Source organism: Akebia trifoliata, chromosome 16 (genome assembly GCF_017979445.1).
Source record: "Akebia trifoliata isolate Shusen 1 chromosome 16, ASM1797944v1, whole genome shotgun sequence".
NCBI classification, from domain to species: domain Eukaryota; kingdom Viridiplantae; phylum Streptophyta; class Magnoliopsida; order Ranunculales; family Lardizabalaceae; genus Akebia; species Akebia trifoliata.
Window position 1 is genome coordinate 2,378,761 of NC_141390.1, and position 23,183 is coordinate 2,401,943.

The window sequence follows — 23,183 nt, forward strand, 5'->3', positions numbered from 1 at the left end:
AAGACTAATTCATCATTGACAACAAATTTCCTTATAAGATTTGTATTTATATCCTTAAAACAATGAATGTTTAATGGTGATTATTGATTGAGACTCGGACTACTATCATTTCCTTTTCATTTGATGACAATGTTTAGTAGTTTAGAGTGACCATGCCCATTGTCATTTAACTTGCTTATGAGTGATAACTTGTCCTACCATTTTCCCCAATTGGTCGGGTGAAGTAGTTTCCAGTACATGAGCATTACATTGGACTTTCAACATGATGTCTTTATGATTTTATTTACACTTCACAGTTATCTATATTGATTTCTTTTTTGTAAATGTAAGGTCTAAATTATGAACAAGTGTATATTACCTCAACACTCAACATTGCTAAATTCATGTCCAAATACCAAAAAAATATTGTCATCAGGAAAAAATAACTTTGAAATAATATTGTCATGCGACTACTTTGTAATTTCAACTACCCTCTCCATTTATGATTCACTATTACAAATCGTCAGAATGGTTCGTATTCATTGTTGACAAACTTAGGTCAATTAAAAAAGGTAAGAAATAATTATTTTGGGTACTTCAAAATTTGTTATAAAGAGAAATGAGGCTTAGGACTGTTTAAAAATAATTTTTATTAACTAGACTATTAAGATACCACCCAAAAGTTAGGGACATTTAGCCATAAATCCCTAATTAAGAGTTTTCCTTAATTTCAATTTGATGATACACCCCCAACTGCTCTTTTCCACAAGATGCTAATAAAAAATAAACAAAACATCTGTATTTTCAAACCCAAGAAAAAAAAAAGGATCCATTCCAATGATTTGTGTGTGAGTTATGACAAGAAAGGTGAACAATATACACATACTTTCTAAGATTTATATTAATAATGAACGAAAATGTTATAATAAACATTTTGAATATTTAATCATAACGTTTGATATAAGTGTCCCTTTCACTAATATAATATATACATTTTAGGTAATTTGTGAAGATATATTTAGGTTAAAAAAAGAGCAAAGAAATTGAAATCATCAACCTCAACGATTCGAGTCATTACCTCGACGATTAGAATCAACGATCTTGATGATGGAAAATATTGAAATCGATAGTTAGAATTATCTACCTCGACAATTAGAATGAATGTTGGAATCATTGACCTTGACAATTTGATTGTTTTGGCAAGAGATTGAAAGAGTATTTTCAAAGATCTTTTATTAGTCTTTCATAGAAGACCATTATAAGGGTATGTATTGTCATTTGCCAAAAAATTAAGGAGATATTTTAAAATATTTGTCAAAAGCAAGTGGGGTATATCTAAATAACCCGAAAGAATTCAAAAGAGAGCAGCGGGCTCTGGATTCGAATAAGCCCAATTTATCTAAAAATGTAAGGTGGTATTTAAAAATATTTGTCAAAACTCAGTGGGGGTATATCTAAATTACCCGAAAGAATTCAAAAGAGATCCACGGGCTCTGGATTCGAATCAGCCCAATTTGTCTTCTTGCCCGAATCCGAGTCCGAACACAAAAACAACTATTACTTAAGGGTAAAGATGTAATTTCACAAAACCCTAACTATATAATATCCTTCGAAATCTCCGCTCTCTCTGTCGATTTCTGCTTTTATCTCCTCGAAGAGGAATCTCTCTCTCTCTCTCTCTCTCTCTCTCTATTAGGGTTTGTAGATCTTCGATTTCCCAAGTTTGTTCAGTGGTTCTCTCGTCGAATTTCCGATTTCTATATAAAAAATCTTATACTCGTTCTAATCCGTTGTTTCCCCCCAATTTTTCTCCTACTCTATCTTTGATTCATCCAAATCAACAGCCATTCATGCCCAAAACTTGAAATTTCCAGATTTTGTTGCGTTATTCAGCATCTACGATGCCGAATCCGAACAAATCGAACGTAATTTCAGATAAAAACCTTAGACAATCGATCTATGGAGGAAAAGATGCGGAAGATGAAGAAGGACCACCTTCGCACAATCTTTGGATCGGAAACCTCTCGAACGATACATCAGATTCGGATCTGATGGATTTATTCGCTAAGTACGGCGCTCTAGATAGTGTGACAACGTACTCGTCGAGGAATTTCGCCTTCATTTACTTCAAACGTCTCGAAGACGCTCGTGCTGCCAGAGATGCGCTCCAGGGTATCACCATTCGTGGGAACCCGATCAAGATCGAGTTCGCTCGTCCGGTTCGTTCTAGTTCTTCTACCCTTTTGTATATTTTGTTAGGTTTTCGTCTCGATTATTTGTGTCTTGTAATTTTGTTTCAATGTGTTTTTATGACTCGTTTTTATTGCAAAATTAATAATTTTTTGGTGATCTTGATTGAAGGAACAAATTCCCTCGATATCATCATACTACGCAATGATCCCGGTCATCCATTTTTTTTATCAGTTAAAGCAGATTTCATTAAAAGTGGTTGAGGTGACCAACATAGATTACAGAACGAAAGCCAACAAAATAAAAAAAAAAGTTTACAAATCCACTCCCATCTACCCATAAAGTCCTCAAAGAAGACACATTTGAACGCATCAAAGGCTTTACATCAATAGAATAAGAGACCGTTAATCGACACAATGATACTATTGATGCAGGCGTCCTTTCCTTATTCCACTCATCTATCTAAATCCATTTTATGTAGATCAACATTGTTTAATTTGGGCATTTGATTTATCCTATATGGTAAAGGGATCGGTCTAGCTAAAAAAAAAGGAATAGGTGACAAACAAAGATTTGAACATAGGAAAAATTGTCTCTTTACTGCCTGCGATTAGGATTATGGTTTTCGGGTCTCATAGAAGTTGTCTAACATGATGATCCTCGTATGTAATAGGTGATGATCCGCTCCTCCTTATAGATCAGTTTAATTTTCCCGATATCATAAATGTATCGGTATAGCTATAAGAAGGAATATGTGACAAACAAAGATGCAAACATAGGAAAAATTCTCTCTTTACTGTTTGCAACTAGTATTAGTTTTTTCGGATCTCAATGATGAGCTTCTGGTATGGTAATCCTTTGATTCATCTACAACCATAAATATATTTTGATAGTATCTACAACCATATTCAATCAATCATTATAACTCAATCCAGGTATTTAATTTGGTAAATTGAGCCTTTTGGCTAATAAAAGGGACCAATGTGCTACATCAAGCACAAAGCTAGGAGACATGCCATGGCAAAAGCATTATCTTTCTGGTTTGAATTGGCAATTTGTCTAGACTTGACTTCATCTTTTGTCGGAGCAAACTGATGGATCCAAACCTGACTACTCCGTTTCTAGTCTAATACCCATTAACTCCCCTAGTAGGGTCTTGACCCAAAAACATCAACGGATTGTTGACAATGACTAGTGCTCAAAATTTGAACTGACGGTTTCATAAGGCATCACCTTGATGAAATTATGAGCTGTAATCCTTGAAAATTGGAAATGTAAGTGAAAAATACGAAGGAATGATTTTTATTAATTAAGATTAATTCTTTATATTGGATTTATTGTTCTCTCTATTGGGAGACCACTAGGTCTCTTTGTGAAATACTCATTTTATAGAAACTTGCCATTGGTCTGTGTTATTTGAAAATGTATGTTTTTAACTTGAATAAAATATTAGAGGATGCAACATATGCACGTAATTATTGAGAAATGCAACTATTAAGCAATTCTCTTTAAAGTTTGTTACCAAGGTAGCTTTTATTTTTTATTTTCTTTTTGGAGTGTTTAAACCATCCATTAAGCAATTTTTTAAGAATTAAGTCATCGAATGATTTCATTTCCTAAGTTATTTAAGATTTCAAGCAATCTGGCATGGTTAAATTTAAAGACCGACTGCAAAACATATGATTTGTATGCAGTTTTTACTACTTGGAGTAACCTGTCGAGCATATATATGAAAAAAAAAAAAATAATCTTATTGAGGATGAGATGACTTACTTTAAAAAAAAAATAAAGAGGGTCAAGAAATAATGTAATATTGTATTTCATTATCTGATTTTTGAAATATCGATCAAACTTTACAATTTTTCTAATCGCGTCTAGTGCTTTTATAGGCATTGTGATTCATAAGTTATGGATTATAAAATTTGATGTTGTGAGTATGGAGTTCTCTCCCCAAATTCCGCTACGATTAGATGCTATGATGTTGATGTGTCTCTAATGTTGATTATCTGATTTTGTAAAAATCTTTTGGCCTTTCAATATAGTTCTTATAAGATGTTGGGCATAGTTTTCATAAAAGGAAATGGGTATGAGAAGCAACTCTTAAAAGTTCCATGTGATATAGGAAACGTATGGGAGACAACAATGCAAACATGCAGGGAAACAACTAAATTTCACAATTGTATTGTGCACGTTTCAAGAGATTTTTATGTTAAAACCGACCTAGTAAGGTGTTTTTATCCAATTTATCAAATATTTGTACGTTTTCTTTGACTATTAGTCTTATTTTGACAACCAAGCTGTATATTAAAATAAGGGGAGGATGATTATATCAAGAGGTGTGTAATGTGAGGAATTTTACCCCACCTCTTGTAAGTTTACCTATTAATTTGTTTTTAGAGAGGGTGTGGGGGAAAAGATGAAAAAGATGGGTTTATGTTAAATGAGAAATGGCTTCTTGTTGGAAAATGACCTTCCCAGAGAAATGGTAAATGGGTATCTCATGAAATGAAAGTTTAGCTTGGAAGCAGGTGTCCTTATGAATAAGTTGTTGAACCCTATAAAGGAAATATCCATGGGTCATTCTCGCACAATCAAAAAGGGTATTTTTTATGCTTATCCATTGTGTTCAAAAGCTTTAGGCACTATTGATCGAAACTCAATCTTATTTATATGAATTATAATAATAATAATTATTGAATTCAAATGGCGCAAAGTTTCATTATTTTTGTCAATTTAAAAAATTAAGATAATTTCTACAAATAATAATAATAATAGTAATAATAATAAAAGAAGATTAGAAATTTTTATGCACCATTCAATAGTAGGTCATGTTGTGCAACGATCCACATGTACTAGTAAGATGAAAAGCACATGCTTGCACAAGTGGCTTGATTTAATAATTAATGTTGTAAACAAAAACATGAATGGCATTGATCACTATCTGTTTCTTCCTCCAAAAGTAGAGTTCCTGATTCCTCGACCTATCAAAAGTAAAGTATGGTTAGAAGTTAAGGGTTTTGTTTGTCAAAAAAAAAAAAAAAACAGACGAACGATAAGTAGTCATTTTTTAAAAAGAAAAGAAAACCTCAACGTTGTTAACTTACTAGTATATGTTCGTGTGCATATATGTACATATATGATAGGTAATAATTTTATTGAACAAAGGAAAGGAGGTCTACTAGTAAGAATATAGAACATGAGATTCCCTAGTTGGTTTCACATATATATATATATATATATATTATATATATATATATATATATATATATATATATATATATATATATATATATATTGATAGGTTAATATAGAGATTTTATTAAAAAGAAGGAAAAAAATGGGGGAGGCCAAGGTGGCCGTACAAAAACAGTACGCAACACAAAACAAAAGAGAGAATCCGTTACAAAAATCTCATACAAAATGTAACATGTCCCATTCTGAACATAACATCCTCAAAAAATAAACTCCAAGGTGGTCGCCTAACCACAGTACGCAAAACAAAAAGAAATGACCCATTACAAGAATCTCATACAAAACATAATAAGTCTCATTCTGAACATAATTAAAATAGGAATTCCTTTAAATTCCTCTAAAATATTGCTCAAGATAAGAACGACCTTAATATTTTAGAATCACCTCGTGTATGAAGTGGTCTATCTTTTCAAAAATCCTATTGTTGCACTTTGACTGGATATGCTAACAAACGATAAAGAAGTTAGACCATATGACTTTTTTTTGAAGGTCTAACTTTAATGAGCCAACTTCTAGATAAATCAAAAGGACAAAATTAGGAAAACAACTCGTAATTTTGAATAAAGATACAAAATGAACCCAAATTTATCTAACAAAAAGACAATGAATAAGTAAATATTTTTTTTTATAAGCAATGAATGAGTAAATAATTAACTAATTCCCCACTTGACTTGCGCATGAAACAAAAGTTAATTGATAATATCCTTTGTTCATCATGATGTTTGTAGTAAGAATTTTTCCAAAGGTAGCTGACCAAATGAAAAATGACATTGTGAATGAAACTTTCGGTCCTCAAATGGTAATGACAGGAAAAGATTGAAGCTGTTGGGACCCAAAGAATGATAGAATGATTTAATAGATAACACTTTATTCTTTCTTTCGATTATCCCGCATTAAAGAGTTAATATGGACTTAAGCAATACTTGCATATAGGCTAGCAACCTCTTGCATGATGTAGGACAACATAGGTTTTTCCTAAAATCCATCCAACCATTAATGGTCTATAAAATCTACTAAATAACAATCCATGATCTTTGGTGTCCCCATCCTTAAATCTCTCCATCATTGAAGTTCATTTTGAAGTCAAGTTTCTAAAAGATTTGATTACTAGAATGAATCATGAAAGCTTTCTCAGGGGCATCTTTCTTGATGGACAATGAGTAAATTTAGGAATTGAGATCTAAGGGGCAAAAATCTTCACCAACAGTCTCCTCTGAATCTAACTCTAGCTCACCTAACACGAAATTTTCAAATGACCCTTTGGAACTTTTTGAAAAGTTTACATTGAAAAAAAAAGTCAATAATGGAAATGATGATTTCTTGGAATAAGTGTCTTTCCTTCAAAGATTTTGCTTTGCCTTCTTTCCAGATGTCGTAACACACTGCAAAAGGAGTTAAAGATTACAAAATCCTTTTTGTACGGGAAGAAAGCCTTAATGTGGCATGACCGGAACAAAGTCTAAGTTAGGAAAACACCATGAAAACAAAAGATGTTCTTGAAAATATTCATCAGCTCCTTCTCTCATCGGATTTAAATGAAGTCTTCTAACTCAAGTTGATATCTTATATAAGATTCCTTGGTTGAGTATAATCTACCATGTTTGATCTAAGATCAACAATAAATCAATAATTGTTCATACCTCTAGATTTAGGAGTGAAAATAAAATTGATGCTGAATGATAAATTTGTTTAAAGAATAACTTATGAGAGAAATTGAATAAAATTAGTGGAGACTTTATGTATACAATTCACCTAGCCTTCCTTTCAAATAGCCCATGATTCATCCATCTTGTACATTCTAAGTTGGCCTGAAACTATGAAATCATATTCCATATTTTATAAACAGTAAGTTGTTTCTTTATAATTACTGTGTTCTTTAATTTCATATTTTATAAACAGTAAGTTTCTTTATAATTACCGTGCTCTTTAATTTTCAATACATGTAATACATGGTACATTCAAAATTACTGTGTTGTAATGCTACCCAATACCTAATCTTAACAATGATAGATTGCTAAGTTATTTAGTTCTAAATCACCTTCTACAAAATCTATTAATTGATATTTTAGTTAAGTTGGTTTTGTTGATAATTCAATCTAACATAATATTATATATTTATAATATATACTAGGTAGGTTGGAATATCTATGGAAATGTATTTGCAAAATTAAGTTGGAATACCAAAATAGGGGTTGCATTTAGTGTTGATAGATGTAATTAGGTCGGAATACCAAAAAATATTATCATGCCTACAAGCCCACACCCTACGATTTTCCATGATAGGATTGATAGGGATTTGAGAGATACATCTAATGAGATTTGCTACCCTCTGGGCCTTCTAATGATTGAAATCTCTCATAAAATCAAAGTCCCAAGACTACTATGCCCCATATCAAACTATCACATCAGTTATGAATATGTTTGTTTTATAAGACATTAAAAGTAACAATGAGAATTACATGTGAAGAGGTGAGACACCACACCAACAATCCACTCAAAATCCCGCCTATTACATCTATCTGCTATAAATGCAATCTTACTTTTGTATATTGGCATGATTTTGCAAATACATTTTCATAGATTTTCTAACCTACTTAGTATATATTAGAAATATGTGATATTATGTTATGTTAAGTTATCAATATAGACATCTTAATTAAAATATCAATTATCAGATGTTAGAGAATTTGTGTTAGAACTTAATAGCTTAGCAACTTATCATTGTTAAGATTGAGTAATAGGTAGCATTACAACCTAAGTAATTTTGAATGTCTATGTATTACAAATATTTAAAATTAAAGAGTACAATAATTACAAAGAAATACTTTATTGTTTATAAAAATATTCAATATGATCTCAAAGTTTCAGGTCAACTTAGAATGTGTCAACTGGTTGAATCATGAGCTATTTGAAAACAAGGTTGGGTGGATGTATATCTAAGGGCTCTAGTATTTTTATTCTATTCCTCTTATATAGGCTATACTCAACCAATGAATCTTATATAAGATATCAACTTGAGTTGGGGGATTACATTTAAATTTGATATGATGAATATTTTCATAGACCTCTTTGGTTTCATTGGAGACACTACTCAACCTTAATAAAATACTGTGCATAATAGTAGTTGCTCCGTAGTTTAGATGTTTCTCAAATGAAGTGCAAGTATTGTTGGAATGATTTGTTGCAGCCTTGTAGGAAATGATCTTACAAGTGAAGAAGCAAGCTAGGTTGTAAAGTTTGGGTCAACCAAGAATGTGCAAGTTGGATGATTCATGAGTTATTTGAAAGCTAGTTGGATAGATTATACCTAAGAGTACTAAGAATGTAATTCCAATCTTCTGATAGGATATTCTTCAAACAAAGTTATTGTTTGGCATCAATTTTATATTCACCACCTAAATCTAGAGGCATGAACACTCATTGACTTATTCTTGATCTTAGATCTAATATTGAAGGCTACACTCAGTAAAGAAATCTTAGATAAGATGTCAATTTGAGTTGCAAAACTTCATTTAAATTGGTAAGGAACAAGAATATTACCATTGACCTCTTCCGTTTCATTGGATGCAATATTCAACCTTGATACCATGATTGTGCATAGTATTCTTTTCTTTGTGGTTTAGATGCTTCTCATAAAAAATGTAAGTACTATTGGAATGACTTATTGCATCCTTGTGCCTATGATCTTACTAGTATTACAGTACCCTTTTAGGCTTGCTATCACATGGATTAATGGTAGTGGATCATATGTTTCATTCTAATTCAATGTGCAATTACATGGTTGTTTTAATTGACGCCTTCTTAGCAATCATAAATAAGGCATTTTTACTTGATTTTAACTTCCTTGAGGAGAATTGAGTCTTGAAATAATTTCCTGTAAGATGTTTTAAATTCCAACTATATTTCAAATTGCCTTTTTGTTCTCCTTTCTAGGTGTGGTATGTGAGATTCTTGATTTATATAAATGCTCGCTAAGGCAAAATGTAGGTTTTTTTTTTCCAAGGCAAAAATGTGATCATACAATATGTTTGAAAAGTTATTTGCTTGAATTATCAACTTTTGAGAATCACCTCCTGTGGTATGTGAGCCCTTGTTTCTTTCATTTTTCTTGACGAAATGGAGGTTCTGTTAAAAAAATGAGAAGGTGTATAAAGATTATTTACATTTCCATCAAACAATTTCTGACCGTGTTGTGCTTTATAATTGATCAAGGCACTATTAGATTGGATTCCCCACATTGCAGAACTTCCCAAAATCACCAAATCACCATTCCGTACATCCAGAAGGTCTCTTGCTTTGGGAATAATGTTTTTTGTCATGCCTTATCCATGGGATGAGGGAACCACTGATGTTTTTTGTCTTGCCTTATCCATGGGATGAGGGAACCACTGATGTTTTTTCGTCATGCCTTGCCCATGGGATGAGGGAACCACTTTATAAGATCAGATTTCTCTACTCGTAATTTCCTTCAAATACATTTCTAAAGACCAACACTTCCTTAGAAGAGTTGTATTCATATCCTTGAGACGATAGGAGCCCAACCCATCACCTAACTTCAGAACCAAACCTTATCCCAAGGTAACAAGGTGGAAATAGTGATTGTCCTCCCCGTCTTCCCTAAGGAAGACCCCCATTAGTTTTTCTATCCTCAAGGCCACTCCTGATATAGAGAACGAAAAGAGAGTATAAAGGACTTGATAGAGTATTCTAGATTATGGTAACTTATTCGCTGTTTGACAAATTACTTCTTCCAAGAGGCCAATCATCTATGGAAATTTCAATTGCTTAATCCGAAATTGTTCTTGCATTATGATTTGCTCCCAAAGGAAGGCTCAAATATGTGGTAGGATTAGGAAGCCAACCAACTTTGTACCTCATGTTCTTGGCCGACTCACGTTTCTTTGCCACCTTTCCCACACACAGACTTTTGCAAATGCACAAGTAAATTGGAAACTGCCTTTAAAAATCTCAATGAACACCTCATGTGCCTCAATTGGGATGCGATTGTACCTTCTGCGAACTGTAAATGCAAATGTACAAGCAAGTTCTTGGTCACCATTTTGCTTGTGGCCTCTACCTCAACTACAGAGATGAAAGGAGGTATGGGATGCCTTGCCTCAGACTCATGGATTTTGAATACCAGTGGGACTGTGGGAGACCCATAGAGCAAACTCATTGATTTTGAATACCAGAGGGACTATGGGAAACCCATTGAGCAAAATGGAAAGAAATAGTAGACATATGTATGATCATACAACTTCTCCATAAAATGCCTGGCCTCATCCCTCAGGCACATGGTCAACAATGACTGACTTTTATCCCTCGTTATGGGGTGTGACCAATGCCTCTAGAAAAAGGAAATATGGAAATCTCTCATCTAGGAACTCTATTTCCATCCTTGCCGCTTATTGCTTTAACATGAGATTTCATATCTAAGCGTTTCCACACTAATCTAGTATCTTTTTCACTTGGAATAACAATTTACTGTGTTGGTCTTCTGTTTACATTTTTATCTACAAAAAATCGTCAAAAATTAGGACTTGAGGCCCTCTTTTAATGTATACATTATGTTTTACTTTTTTACCGAGATTGAGTTGATGAGTCAAAATAAATGGTCCCATGGGGAGTGTGAGCAGGATTGCAGAGGGGGGGTGGCAACTTTTGTAGGAGGTTTCATGTCCTCTAGTATCTAAACATAAGTTGCAATAACTGCAAGATCTATTCTATTGGTGTTCCCTTTCCATTAATTACTATCCTGAAAAATGCTTGATGGTTGATTGCCTCGTTCACTTAACACAATATGCTATCATGGGGAACCCATTATTCTGTATGTAATCATAAATAAAAAGTATCCACTCTTTAGAACTTGCTGCCGTTACAAACCTTACGAATTTCATTTTGCAGGCTAAACCAGGTAAACATTTGTGGGTTGGTGGAATTAGTCCATCTGTTACAAAGGAACAACTAGAAGATGAATTTTTGAAGTTTGGAAGAATAGAGGACTTTAAATTCCTCAGGGACCGAAATTCGGCACTTATTGACTATTATAGATTGGAAGATGCTGCTGCAGCTTTGAAAAATATGAATGGAAGGCGTTTAGGTGGTGAGCAAATACGTGTAGACTATTTGAGGTCACAACCTTCAAGAAGAGTAAGCATACAGTTTCATATTTTTCTTTTGGGTGGGGGTGGGGGGTTGTACTTATTTATCCATAACAATCAGCTAGAATCAGACAAGGGTAACTTTGGTGCATGTAAGTGGTTTGCTGGGTCAGGCTAAGAAAAGGAAAGAAGATCTCTTGAGCCAAATAATTGAACAGAATGAATGATCCTATCCATCCACTCTATTGACATTTTTCTGGACCAGTTGCAATGCTTTCTTTCTCCGACCCGAAGGGATTGATCTGGTGGTTCTTATCCATCTCTTGAAGTGCTTATGTGTACCAAAATGCCATTCTGTAGATTATGGATGGTTACAATTACCTCAGATTTCCAGTTAATAATAAATCTGTTCGTGTTGTCTTGGACTCTTGAATGGATATTGATTGCCTTACACTTGTATTAACAGGAAAATTGGTCGGACTTCCATGACTCAAGGGATGGACATTTCAACAATAGGAGGAGCATGGACCTCCAGAGTCATTTTGGATGCCACCAGAAGCAATGAGAAATTTTCCCGAGTCATCCCACTTTGGGCAAAAAAGGCAACTGGTACTCCTACATTTCCATCCTGGCTCTAATTAAATATTGTATTAAATTGCTTTAGCTGTGAACGATATATCCCTTCAATTATATGCTTTCAGAAGGGAGTATTTGATGCAGCTTGCTGTACCATATACATAAACTATGCCAATCGATGATTTAGTGGGACACGTGCAGTACATGGTGGTATGCTGCATTTTACTGTGATGGCACAACCTGATGCATCTGTTGCTTACTCGACTAATGGATTTAATTTAAGTTTAGACCACATTTTGAAAGTTGCTTTGATCGTCTGCTGTGTTCTTTATGTTATGTTTTCTACAGCCATCTCAACATTCAGGTGGGCGGAGAGGAGATGGACAACCAAGCAAGGTTTTATGGGTAGGGTATCCTCCTTCGGTTCAGATGGATGAGCAGATGCTTCACAATGCCATGATTCTATTTGGTGAAATAGAAAGAATTAAAAGTTTCCCATCAAGACACTATTCGTTCGTAGAGTTCAGAAGTGTAGATGAAGCTCGACGTGCCAAAGAAGGCCTGCAAGGTCGTCTCTTTAATGATCCTCGGATACAGATACTGTTTTCAAGTAGTGAACTTGCTCCCCCTAAAGATAGTCCTGGGTTTTTTCAAGGAATTAAAGGACCTAGACCAGATATGTTCTTTAATGAACCTCCTTTTGGACCTGGTCCCGGACCAATGGACTTTTTCGGTCATAATCGTCCAATGGCTCCAAACAATTTCCCTGGACCTCTAGCGCCTAAAGGCATGCCTGGACCAAATATGCTGATGAGGCCTTTTGGTCCTCAAGGTGGTTTTGAACCACTTCTTCCGGGCCCAGAACTTTTTAATGATTTGGCAGGGATCCTCCATAACTTTCCGGATGGTAACCCTAACAGTCCAATGGGTCCAAATTGGAGAAGGTTATCTCCTGCATCTGGCATGGGTATGCGGCCACCGTTTGGGTCCATGCCTGGTACATGGGATGGAGCTGATGCAAGCGCATTTCAAAGGGAGTCTAAGCGGTCAAGGATTGATGGCCCTATTGATGATGCTTCCTTCCATGCAAGAAAGATGGATAATCAGGGAGTTGGGGGAGACCAACCATATGGGTTTGGGCCACAACTAGATAGAGGTGGTTCAGATTCACATGCAAATGCTCTTGGTCAGAGTCAGAACAGTTCTTTTGGAGCGAATGCCTCAAGTGGGGGACCTTCTGGCCAGGGCCTTACGGACATTGATCACTGTTGGCGTGGCATTATTGCTAAAGGTGGAACTCCCGTTTGTCATGCTCGGTGCGTGCCCATAGGGAAGGGGGTAGACTCTCAGCTGTAAGCATGATTCTTCCTAAAGGCTTATTTATTTATTTTTTGTTATTTGTTTATTATCATGAATACTTTGGTCAGAACATCTGTATCCATATGCACAATCATGTACTTAGGGGACTCAGCACAAGATGTGGGTCCATAGTGACAATGATCTGTATTTTTTTTTAAATCATGATTAAATCATTTTAATCGTTGTTGATTAAACCATTATTTTTTAAAAAAATCATGACGTTTTTGAAAAAATCTTTAATTTTTAAAAGCTCATGATTAATCTTGATTTATTCGATTAGTTTTTGAAAAAAAATGCAGTGTAATTTTATTTTTAGCATTTTTTTAAAGCATTTTTTATCATTTAATAATTGAAATACATATTTTATAAAAGTTAATTTTTTTTATTAAATTTATCTGATGTTTTCACGACTTAATCGACTTTTGCTAACCTTTTCCGAAGCTTTATCTTTCCGAATTATTCCTGAATCCCGACCTTGTCAATGTGGTCCTAACTAGGAGATCAGGAAAACAGTGATAGATCTAATCATCAAATTTACAGGCTTTATTTTCTAGACTATTTTCCATACTATGACTATCCAGAGATTGTGATTAATTGGAATGGCCATGTTTGCCTTGTTCGGTCAATTTTTTTTTCATAGGACATATTCATGATGGGACAACTGCTTCTCTCATCATTTCCCATTTTAATGCCGGTATGTTGTATCGTTTTTGCAGCCCTGAGATTGTGAATTGCTCTGCAAGAACAGGATTGGATATGCTCACAAAACACTTTGCTGAGGCCAATGGGTTTGAGATTGTTTTCTTCTTACCAGACAGTGAAGATGATTTCGCTTCCTACACAGAATTTCTTCGTTATCTGGGTGCAAAAAATCGTGCAGGCGTTGCTAAGTTTGATGATGGGACCACATTATTTTTGGTGCCTCCATCAGATTTTTTAACCAAGGTCTTGAATGTCTCAGGCCCTGAACGTCTTTATGGCGTGGTTCTCAAGTTGCCACAGCAATTGCCGAATGGTGGATCTGTATCCGTACAAGCCCAACAACCCGTTCCTACATCTCAATACATCGATAGACAACAGTTACCTCCTTCGCAGACTGATTATAGTTTACCTCCTCAGAAGGAGGACCAAGTTTTGCAAATGGACTATAATAGGGTATTACCTGAGGGAGTGAACCCTCATCCCCAAAGAGCTCACTTTCCACCTGCTGAAGAGTCCCCTTCAATGCAGTCTGTTCCTCAAGAATTTGCTAGTAATCCTGCGTCAATGCCTCAGTCTGGAGTTTCTCTAACACCTGAGCTTATCGCCACCCTAGCTGCTTTACTACCTGCCAATGCACAGTCATCGTCTTCAACAAGTGCCCAATTACCATTTGTCTCATCTGCCCAACGTCCAACTTCGCTTCCCACTTCTGTCGCTCTTGATAAAGCAATATCATCACAGGGATGGAGGCAAGATCATCATCATTCAAGAGAGGAACAAACAGTTCATCCATCCCAACAATATGGACATCAATTTAATACTCAGGCATCACATTTGTCTCAGTTTCCAGCTTATACGAATTCCACAAACATGGCTGATAACACTGGACAAGCGATCCTTGGCAGCTCACATATTCAAGATCCTACTCATAACATGCCTCAACAAAGTGCAATTTCTTCCGGATCATCGAATAACTTCATGATACCATCTCAGGGTTATCCTGTTCCCCAGCAGTCTAACCAACAATTTCAGCTTGATGTTTCTCAAAATTCTCAGAAAAGCTATGGGATGGTACATGCAACTGATGCAACTACTGGGTTATTCCGTTCGCCAGTGTTTCAACAACCCAGGCCTCCTGTTAACCCATCTACTCAGGTTCAGGGCACGAACCTGTCCCAGCAACAATTAAGCATGCCGCCAGTAAATGATAGAGTGAATGCTGTGTTCCCTAATCAGGTGCAACAACTACAATCTGCTCTGTCAGGAGTTGCTCAGGGCACATCGGAGGGTGAGGCAGATAAGAACCAGAGGTACCAATCGACCTTACAATTTGCTGCCAATCTTCTCCTCCAGATACAGCAGCAGCAACAACAAGGGAACACTCAACCGGCTCAAGGCTCTGGCAATATTTAAGAACTGCCTTATACCTGGTACCTCCTCCTTACTCAAATATTGTCCCATCTATTATGCTTTTCTATAGATCTAGCAATATTTAATGAGAACTGCTTTATTCCCGGTAATTCCTTCTTACATGAATGTTGTTCCACTACATGCATGATCTTGTTAACTGAAACTAAGCTCTCCCTGCTAAAAGAAATAATTTGCTAAGAACTTGTGACAGAGGGATTCGTAGCTTTCCATTTTTTTTTAATTAAACCATCTCACATGTGGTGTGATTTTGTAATCATACCTACACTTTATTTTTAATTGTCATTTCTGAGAAACTTCTGCCATTTTTTTACGATTTTTTTAAACCCTATATGCTTCTAGATGCTTCTTGTCTATATCTATTTAAAGACTTATCTGTTCTTTTGTGTATAATTGTATTTGTACATATCTCTTAATGATATGGATTTGTTTGTTTGTTTGATGAGTTGAACTTTATTAAGCGAGGAGCCAAGGACTAGATGGCCTTGATGGACCAATAACGTTTAGATGAGTGGTTTTCTGTATAGATGCAGTTAATTTTTTAGAGACATCTGATAAGAAGGAAAATATGAAGAGAGCATTTGAAAAAGCAAGGAATAAATAAAAAGTTTGTTGGTTTCATTGAGATTATTGTGTATTTGGAATGGACAAAAGAATATTTAGAAATGAAGTTGCTTTTCGAGCAAATATTGTTAACTGAGTTAAAACCTTCATTGCCTAATTGGTTTTGATGAGGAATTTCTTTGGGCATCATATTTCAAGATTTACTTTAATATTGAACATGCTTCTTAAACACAAGAATTGGGATTTGAAGATGATGGCATTGTAATCTAGACTTCAAGATGAATCTATACCATCAACTAGGATCTAGGAATCAATGTGGGAATAGATCCCTCAGATGGATCCATAGTGTAATGTGGAGATACTTGTATATACTAAATCAATGAATCTATGGAGCACCTGTTACCTAAATTTGGGGCCTAGTACAATGGAAAGATCCAGTTGGTCCTGTCTTGCTCCCCTGTTTCGAAGACTTCGCTAGCCACACATGATGGACATCTCTTTAAGGTGGATTTGTACGTTCAATACATATTTTTTTTTTTTGAGCCCATTGCAATTGAGGACGACCTGTTTAATCTGTAAAGTGGCTAGATGGTGTGTACCTTAAATGTGCTCGGGTTTGTGGAGACTTCCATTCTAGATGGATTTGGCTGTTGTGCATAATCTTCTACTTCTATCATATCTTAAATTAAGCATATGATATTAAGTCTACATGCATATATGAAGTAATTTTTGAGATTGATTTTGTCTTGTTATATTTGTTTGGCATGAGTATCAACATTCATAATATGAAGGAAGCTTATGTAGCCAACGTAAATGTGATTGGCATCTCTGTGCTAGGTGGTGTGTATTGACATGGAATACTAAATGGTATGGATGTTATATATGTGTACCACACTAAAGCACAATGATATAAAATATTACAAACGTTTTAACGAGACAATGGACCCATCTTCCTATGCCTTAGATCACAAAATATTGTTGTTATAGTATCTGGGGTAGACAGAAATGGTTATGAGAGGGTCAATATGATTAAGCAAGAGGTATGTGCCTGTTGATTTGTAACTATAGAAGGAACCCTAGGGATATACCTTGTGTTTTGAAGATTTCTATTGTAAAGCAATTGCAAGGATGGACTTTGTGGAAGGGGGGCCAATCATTGTGTGATTATATAGGCGACCCTTGCTATTCATGAAAACATCTGATTCTTTTGATATTTGGTGCTTGTTTGCATTGTTGCCACTTTAGAGTTGATGTTTATCAGATCTGTGATGTAGGTTCAAAATAACTTTGAACTTGCTAAATATTTTAGCTGAATTATTTAGCACCCTAGATAACTTTATGCCTTTTACTAAATTGGATTAGATCACTCAACAAGCCTTTTCTATGAATGGTCTAGTCTTTCAATTTGGCTTACTTAACCAAACACAAATCTGTTCTATCAGTATTCTGTTAAGGATGAAACTTTTTAGACAGTATTGAATGGAGAAAGAATTTGTTCATTCAACCACAAATTTTGGGAGTTTTCGTTGATGATTATGAAATTGTTTTTCAAGTGGTCGTTAGTTTAGCTTTATTTATTTAAGAAAATCGACTGTGTTTTAAACATATTAAGGTGCTCATGTGTGAGATGGTGACTGTGCTACATACAAATGAGTAGGGTGAAAATTTGTAGCATGCAGCAGCAAACGACCCTCCCATCCCACGCAGAACAAACTGACGCACTTTGTCCGTGACGAAACTACACTATAAAGGAGAAGTGTGGGTTCAATCCCCGCTTGGCCATCCAACTTTACGGCTTTGCATTCAAAGCTAGGGGACCAAAGATTCAGTCAGTAAGACGAGGAATGACTAAAATGTGTTGAGGGAGGAATACACAAAACTTACTAAAATGAATAACAACAGATTAACATCTATTAGTTGTTCCATTTGGGGATGGGAATGAAATGACAAGGGGGGTGTGGGTGTTTTTTTTCTTTTTTGGAGGATGGTATGGGACTTGAGGAGTTATCCTGGATGCAATGGGTGAAGAAAGTGATGGAGCTTGATATAAAGTTTGAAATCAGGATTGAAGAATATAGACAGTTGTGGAAGTGCCTGAGATATGAGCTTAGGAAAATAGATGCATTGTTGCTGTTCCAGGTGAGGCACAGTTCTCCGTTGAAAATCTAGAAGCGTGGGCATTCCAAGACTAAAATTTGACTAAGGATCCATACCCATAGAGAAATTTATTCTTTATAGTGGTACTGTGTCGTCGATAAGTTCTAGACAAGTAAATTGTTAGCGTTGCTTGGAAGTTTAAAGGTCATTGAAATTAATTTTTTGAGTCCAAGTGTAATGTCGTACATTTGACTTTTATGAGATTGTTCAAGCCATAGGGATTATCTAGCATCATTGATGTTCAGGAGTTCTGCCATTTTTTTTTCCCATTCACCTTCTTGGATGCGATAACAATATAATCATGTATACTTGATCCATTGTTGTAAACTTGCTAATATATTGGGAAGGATACTAGCGGCCGAGCTTGTTATTTCTTGTTGGGGTCTACGGTCTACAACCCTGTGCCTATGTAAAAGATGCATTGCTGTATCATGGTTTCTTTCCTTCACTCTGTTTCTATGTTTATACTTCATTGACAAAATGTTATGTGCGATGCTACTGACCAACAAAGATAAACGTGATGCCACCAACCCCCCCCCTTTTGTATCGTTCAAGTTTTATTCATCAATAATAATAATAATAATAAGAGTAACTGCTTCAACTCTTCTAGATTATTAATATTTAGATGAAATTTTATTATTGATGATTGTTGATTTTATTTTATCAGTTCTTTTAATATCTTTTTTTTTTTTTTTGATAAGTCAGTTCTTTTACTGTCTCTACTTGATATGATATAGCTTGCTTTTGCTTTCTTTCCAAGGAGGGTTTTATTCTTGTTCATATTTATGGTTATGCAGTACTTATTTGTTGCGTTGCGCTTCTGTGTAAAACGTGCTAAGTTGATGTAATATGAAATTTATTTTCATTATGTACTGAAAGAATATGCATTTCTTAAGTTTAGTGAGTTCTTATGTCTAAATAATTGACCCTAACTAAGGGTGTACATTTTTTATGATAAAAGTACTTACATAATCTGTAGTAGTTAATGAAACATATAAAACATAAACAACATACATGCCCTTGTATTCTTCACACTTATTTTGTGATTATAATTGTGGACATCTTCGAGAGGTTAGATAGGCATCAATTTTCTATATCTTAATAGTAATCTTGAGGATGACCTTGTGAGAACTTTTTCTTAAGAAACCAGCTTTGTTTACAACCAACTCAAAATATGAGATATTATGTAGCTGAAGGGTTAAAATATTTCGGATATGCATAGTGATTTCTCTGTTATCATCATATATATATGTATGTATAAAGAAATTGTCAGTTAAATCTTGTGTCGAACCTTGTGGAAATGGAAATATTTCATGTCGAAATTTAATACCATGGCTAGGACTATAAAATTAAAAAAAAAAAAATGATTTCAGATAAAATACAAACTTATATTGATTGAGTTAACAAAAATCCTCTTGAAAATCTTCCACTCGTGTGTGAAAAAATACATAGATTTTCAGATGTGTTATCAAGTGTTGGCATCCTTGCAATGAGCACGGTATTTCTCATATTCTCGCTTGGCTGAACTCCTTTCGCAATAAAATAGAGAAAACTCTAGATATTTTTAATAAGTAACTCTAGAATTGGTAAACGTACTAAATGGCGTTGTTCACTTAACATGCTGTTGTATAATTGTTCTCATTCAATAGATATAGGTTTTGTTGCGTCATGCCGGATTGATGCGGCCACTCCATCAAATACTTATGTTGGTTTAAAGAAGTAATTAGAATGTTTGTATTATAATCCCAAGAGTTATAATCCAAAATGAGAAAAATAACATAATACCAGAAATTTTTTGTTATGGTACATTAGAAAAAGAATAGCAAGATATATCTGACGTAGAAAAATTGAGAACCTCTGGGCTTTAGACCCGTAGCTCATTTAGTTCCTTATTGTAATGGAAATTGGGGTTGTGGATTTTAAGTTCAGCTTACCTGTTAATTTTTTTTATATTTAAAAATTGTTATTTTCACTATATATGTCCGATTGAAATTTACTTCAATTTCATTTGTTCTTTGTTTTTAAAACATGGATGTCAACAAATATTCGTCTTGGTACACGAATGAACTTAGTTCTCTTGCATCTCAACAAATATTTTCAATAACAAATTGGTAAGATGCTCGAAATCAAGGACATCACAAGTTGAACCACAAGTATTTTTTTTTGTGTGCGGGCGCACGCGTGTTTGTTTTTAATGAATTATGAAGACGCATTAGTAAAAATTGAAAGAAAACCCCTCCATTTGTTTGCATCAAACATGTTCCTTCCCAACTTACGCAAACTTTTCATTCCTTCTATAAGGTCCAAAAAATAGGTCAGGAGCCCATCGACCCAAGCATCATTTTGCAAGAAAATGACCACTTTGCTAATAACATTACACATTACAAGAGTCCATCAAAGTCAATCCGTGGGGGGATGATATAGAATAACATGGTAATATTTCTTGATTACTGAATCACTAACTAATAATAATATTATCAATATTGTGTTGTTGTAACTAACTAGGGTGGGGAATAACATAGTAATAATGGTAATACTAGTCAAGTTGTATTATTGATATAATACTCTCGAGGTGTTCTATACCAATAGGATATTTTTGAACTTGGCGCTCTTACGTTTCTGCTCCCTCCCCACGCTCTGGTTGCTAAGGGTCTCTCCAAGACAACGTCCTCCAAACATATAAAAAAAATATAGTCACCTGGTTTGGAATATCATGACCTCAAATCTTCAAGTAAGAGAGTCTGGCAAGGAATTGGTAGTAATGGATTTCCAGTTAAAATATAAATTGACCTTGCAGTCCTTTATATTCCTTCTGAATCCAAAATTGCAATAATTTTCTTGTCCGAACCAAACATTTTTTTTTTGTTTGTTTTGTAATGTTTGTTTTCTATTTAGGAATGGTTTTTTTTTTTTATAGTCTAATTTGTCTATCCAAGAAGTTTTGATGTATTCTTGTTCTATTTCATCCCAATTTGCAATTGGGAAATAACCTTGAAACCGTCCAACCTACGTTGCCTTGATCAAATTGTTTTTAGTAAAATCCCTATTAGTGCTGCTCTTATGAAAAGTTTTAAGGGTCAATGATTTTCTTTTTTAACTGGGTATCCTTTGTTATGAGATCATGTAAGGTTTGATACTTTTACTATGTATGGTTCATAGTCGTTTTCTTATGCTTTTCTCTTCTCAACAGTCTCCCTTTTTTCAGTCTATGAAATTCATGTCATTTGGAAAATGAGTATATATCACGAATTATTCAGAGTATTACTAACACTTAGGTAGTTTTTAGAGACATTTTGAACGAAAATTACTCGAGTTTATGGTATTTGCAGCAGGTTACACATGAAAATACTGTCAAAACTTGTGATTTATGTGGCTTTTGAATCTGATATTTTCATCATTTTTAAAGAATCAAAGTATTAAAGAGAGCTTAAGTAGAAGAATGTACTGCTCAAGTTTTGTAAGTCTTAAGTGTGTGAGAAGAGATCGTCAGTCAATGGTACTTTGTATGGATTATAACAGATCAGACCATTAAATTCTCATTTAAAAAAAATAAAATAAAGTAAAAAAAAAAGTGAAATAAGATTAAATTTTTTTAGTTGAGATAAAGTTGGTTTTACATTAAATGATTGAGCTTACATGCGATATTGATTTCATTCAAAATAATAATAATAATAATAATAATGGTTGATATTCATTAAATATAAGTTGGAATGGTTGGATGAGTGAAAAAGTAAAGTTCTGTACCCTAGACTCCGAAATATTAGAATATTTTAATTTTATTAAATAAAAATATTTTAATAAATCTTTCATATTTTCTTCACTTGTTTTTTTTTTCTAGGAAATGTTTTTTCATTTTTTAACTAAATGAGTAATAAATTAAAAAGATGAGTACAAAATGATAGAGTTTTTAATTACTTTCCATTAAGATATATATAAACCTGAAAAAATAAGTGGTGGGCTAACGTGTGATTCTAACGTTTGTAGGTTTGGGCTCTGTTTCTTGGTCGCAGTGGATGTACATCCGTCCGTACAAATAGGAAGGAATTCAAGAGAATGGTCTGTGTGATGTGACTTTCAAAAATGGCTTTTAAAAGTTCGACAACTTTTTTTTCTTTTTCATATATATAATCTGAGGAGTTCTTCCTCCCCCTCCTCTTCTTCTTAGTGTGGACCTTAAACTAAGGTGACTTGCGTTTCCATTTTCAGATTGGATATGTTAGCTTTCAATTAATTCAAGGAAGTATTCCAACTTTTACCCATTTTTGCCTATATTTTATTTTATTTTTTAAAATAATAATTTATTTCCCATATTTTGGGATCTCAATGGAGTGGATATAGAGCCAAATCCGGTTCAAAATCTTAGTGGGTTGGGTTTTTACCATCACACCCTGTGATGTGAAAATTTTTAATATAACCCGATGTACCTGTAGATAGTGGATCGGGCCCATATCCAAGGACACGTCCGTCAGGTAAGAGAGGGTGCACCATCGATGAGCTGCTGAGGAATTAATGCTCATCATGTCTGCGTTTGTATCTTCAATGTGAAAAGTTGAATGTGAAGATATTCCCTTCGGATTCTATTGGGAAACTGATACCTTCGTCACTTTTATTTTCTCGTCTTTGGTCATGTTATAGCCTTAGATGATTGTGGTCGGTTCAGTTAGCCTGACCAACTTAGCAAGGAAAAAAAGGCCTTATTAGGGCTCATCCACCATCTAAACCGAACCTCGAGACTCTTAACAAATCTTGAGGGTTCTTTGGCTTTTTTTCAAAATTCTTATGTGTTCAAATTTGATATGGGGGATGACACGTGACAACCTAATCCTAAACCTCCTTCCAATTCATTCACTTCCTTAGCCAATTTCTAAATTAATT

General features: G+C 34.6%; 1 protein-coding gene across 1 annotated transcript; it reads left to right on the forward strand.

The window, feature by feature from the left end:
- Positions 1-1,622: 1,622 nt before the first annotated feature.
- FPA (RNA binding protein) lies at positions 1,623-22,567 on the forward strand. Its single transcript, XM_086428325.1, is given in 7 exon segments — positions 1,623-2,198; positions 11,326-11,571; positions 11,989-12,045; positions 12,048-12,131; positions 12,447-13,450; positions 14,174-15,589; positions 22,293-22,567. Coding segments are annotated over 6 exon segments (3,108 nt in total). The 5' UTR covers positions 1,623-1,880; the 3' UTR covers positions 15,573-15,589; positions 22,293-22,567.
- The last annotated feature ends 616 nt before the right edge of the window (positions 22,568-23,183 follow it).